Source organism: Tupaia chinensis, unplaced genomic scaffold, assembly GCF_000334495.1.
Source record: "Tupaia chinensis unplaced genomic scaffold, TupChi_1.0 Scaffold000330_1, whole genome shotgun sequence".
Classification (NCBI taxonomy): Eukaryota; Metazoa; Chordata; class Mammalia; order Scandentia; family Tupaiidae; genus Tupaia; species Tupaia belangeri.
In genome coordinates, this window is record NW_006159824.1 from 1,661,137 (window position 1) to 1,664,129 (window position 2,993).

The window sequence follows — 2,993 nt, forward strand, 5'->3', positions numbered from 1 at the left end:
CAGCAGCACACTGTGGTTTGTACGGCACTGTGGCCACGTCCAAACCACACTGTGGTGTTAGAGCGAGGGTGGGGGAGGCACCGCTGAGGCCTGGCCCTGGGAGGCCATCCTGGAGAAGCAACACAAAAAACATCTGGGGTCTCGTGACAAACTTTTGAGGTGGGGAAAATGGGGGTGAGTATGAAAGCGCTGGAAAGAGCCCCTTGAAAATCCCCAGGGTAGTGTCAGGAATACTGACTGCCAGAGACCCTGGGAGTTAAGTTTGTTCCCCAGAGGGCAGAGTCGAGGTCTTTGTGGCCCACACCCAGCTCCCCTGGCTCTAGCAGCACAGAAATATTGGCACTGGGAAGCAAGCCTGCCAATATTGGCTGCGCTGCTCCAGGCAGGGTGGCCAGAGCTACCAGGGGGCGCTGAGCCCTTGAGACTGTGGGGGGTGGCCCCTCTGGAGTTAATGTTAAACTGACCACACTACGCTGAGAGGGAAATCTTTATTGTTTCTGTATAAAAATGTCCATCCGGTGGAGGTCAAAGGGGTTGAGGGCAGATGCTTATACGGGAACACCAAGGTGGTCGGCCCCAGCAGCCTTTGACCGTCTCCCATGCAGCCTTGCTCAGAGTCCCAGGCGATCCGCAGGTCCAGCCTGAACAGTGAGAGGGGTCAGAGGCGGAAGGCTCAGCGGGAGAGCAGAGGAGGATCAGTGGAGGTCATGAGAAGGCCAGAATCCAGAGTCAGGCTGTCTGGAACAGGAAGGAAAATGGGCCGAGATGGAGCGAGCCCCAAGTATGCGTAAGAGACAGCTTCCGCACCCCCCAGGCATCCTGCCACTATGACCCAGTCCCCCGCACTGTGATGAGAGTTCCTTCTCGTCCAGGGGCCTCATGTGAGGGAGGGGGGTAAGTGCTCTCCACGACCCCTCCAGCTGTGTGGGGGGACGAGGACTCCTACCCTGGTCGAAGTTGAGTTTCTTGGCTGGAGGAGTTTCTCCTAACCCTTCAATATCCACCAGGTCACTGTTGGCGTCGGAGTCGTTCAGAGCACTGAGTGTCACATCTGGGAGAGGGGTATAAGCTGGGTTCTAGGTTTCTCTAACTGCCCTCCCCCTACAGCTCCCTGAGGCTTTGTGCCCGCTTCCCCCCACGTCCACAGGGAGAAGAGAGATTTGTCCCTCTATGACCCAAGCCTAATTCTGAACCTCAGATGAGACTTTTAACCCCTAGGCTGCCACTCCACAGCTCTCACCAGCCTTTTGTTTCTTTATGGGGGGACCCCCAGCTTCAGGGACACTGGAGCTGCTGGGTGGAGGGGCAGCTGAAGGAGGCGACAAGACACCAGATGCCACCTTCTTGGGACCTTTCTTGGGTGATTCAGCTGGAAGGGGGATGCCAGAGTCTTCATAAACCTTGCGTTTCACGGTGGCCTTTATCTGCGCCCTGAAGAGAAAAGGGAGCAGGTTAGGAAAGGGACCATCAGAGAGGCAAAGAGAAGAAGGGAGGGAAAGGGTAACAATTCCCTTTGAAGGACTCCGGGAGCCCCTTCCTAAGAATCAAGGTCAGGGCCCCTCCTGTTGGCGGGGTACTTACTTTCCTGAACTTAACAGAGGGAAAGGCCCATCCTCTTAATTCTTGGGAGAGATGGATGGAGGGAGAAAGACCACAAGGTAAGCCTGGGGACTTACGGAAAGCTTATTAACGGAGTCTATTGGGACTGACTAGTTTCAGGATCACTATAACCCTGGAAACAATGCAGTAGTATCTCAAAAGATCTAGGTGGAGAGCCAGGGAATTCCCACCATCAAATGTAATAATTGGGTATCTCAGACAACCAAAACGAAGATCTTGGAAGGTCCTGATGATAGAGCATTTTAGGGAATTCTGACCAATTGTGGCAGTCCTCAAGAGGATGCTCCCCAAACTACGGTAGCAACAGAGTAGCAAAGATGTTAAGCTGGATGGGAGCCTGAGGAAGGAACAGGGGGGGTATGGCCACCCCCCTTCTCTGCCAGCCGCCCTCCCTCACACTGTCCGTTCCTTGATGACACAGCTGATGTGATTTAGATCGTCCCCAAATCGCTTCACAGCAGCCCTCAGCATCTCTATCTCCGTCTCCGTCCACTTCGCACTGTCAGAAGGGGAGAGGGGGGACAGCAAAAAACGAAAGGAGGAGGGGTGTGGAGGCAGGCCACGGGCTATTTATTCCACAGCCAACCAGCCTCCGCCTCCCAATTTCTGGACCCCTTCCAATTTCTGGGCCCCTGCCACAGACCAGAAAGAAGTCCTTCTTAAAAAACAACAACAAAAACTAAAGGCACGGCAGGAGCCCTGAGGACTCCCGACCACGTGAAATCACAACCACCCCTCTCCCCCATCAGCGTGAACGGGCAGTTGTAAACGGCCCACTGAGACCAACCCAGCAAGCAAGGGGCCTCACAAACACCCCCTGAACGGTCTGAAACAGCCGGAGGGAATTCCATGTGATTTGGGGTGGGTGATAGGGGTGGTCTGTGGCCTGCAGTGTGCCGGTATGCAGCAGTCTGGAACTGTGAAATGAGCCCGGGTTAGGGACTCGGGCTGTATTTTTATGTGTCACTAATTCATTCACTCACTAATCATTTATTAACACCTCCTCTGCGCTGTGCCAGCCAGAGAAGCTAACATCTGTCCCTGCCCTAGAGGGTCCGTGCCTGTGATCGAGTCCAAGCGTCTGCTCTCAGCGTCCACGTCCCAGCCCGTGCTCACGTACCCCGCGGGGGAAGAGTCCGCCACGGGATGCAGCTGCATCGTCAGCTCCCCGAGCTTGGTGAAGGCGGCGCCGGCCGCGGAGAAGATCTCTCCGACCTGGGGGCGGGGCAGCATTACGGGGGGCCGGCGCACACCCTCCGCGCCGTCCCGCCCGGACCCCTAGCCCCACCCCAGGCTCCGCTCCCGCCCGCCCCCCGCCCGGGCGGAAGAGCCAGGAGCCAAGTGGGCGACCCGCCCTCCCATGGCCGGCAGGG

General features: G+C 56.7%; 1 protein-coding gene and 2 non-coding genes across 7 annotated transcripts; 2 read left to right on the forward strand and 1 right to left on the reverse strand.

Moving 5' to 3' along the window:
• On the forward strand, positions 1–62 carry MIR497 (microRNA mir-497). Its single transcript, NR_129442.1, has one exon. It is a non-coding gene; the product is annotated as a microRNA mir-497 (primary transcript).
• Positions 63–320: 258 nt separating this feature from the next.
• MIR195 (microRNA mir-195) lies at positions 321–381 on the forward strand. Its single transcript, NR_129435.1, has one exon. It is a non-coding gene; the product is annotated as a microRNA mir-195 (primary transcript).
• An 88-nt stretch (positions 382–469) lies between these two features.
• Positions 470–2,917, reverse strand: BACC1 (BPTF associated chromatin complex component 1). Of its 5 annotated transcripts, none has more exons than XM_006151844.3 (5): positions 2,741–2,903; positions 2,018–2,119; positions 1,241–1,431; positions 947–1,051; positions 470–738 (listed from the first exon to the last, which is right to left on the reverse strand). In XM_006151844.3, exons 1-5 carry the CDS (start codon positions 2,851–2,853, stop codon positions 674–676), a joined length of 576 nt encoding a protein of 191 aa, XP_006151906.1. In that variant the 5' UTR covers positions 2,854–2,903; the 3' UTR covers positions 470–673. The 5 variants fall into 5 exon arrangements, with proteins under 5 accessions (XP_006151906.1, XP_006151907.1, XP_027628977.1 ...); XM_006151845.3 differs by having other exon boundaries at positions 470–734; positions 2,741–2,901; XM_027773176.1 differs by lacking the exon at positions 2,018–2,119 and having other exon boundaries at positions 2,741–2,909.
• Between the last annotated feature and the right edge of the window lie 76 nt (positions 2,918–2,993).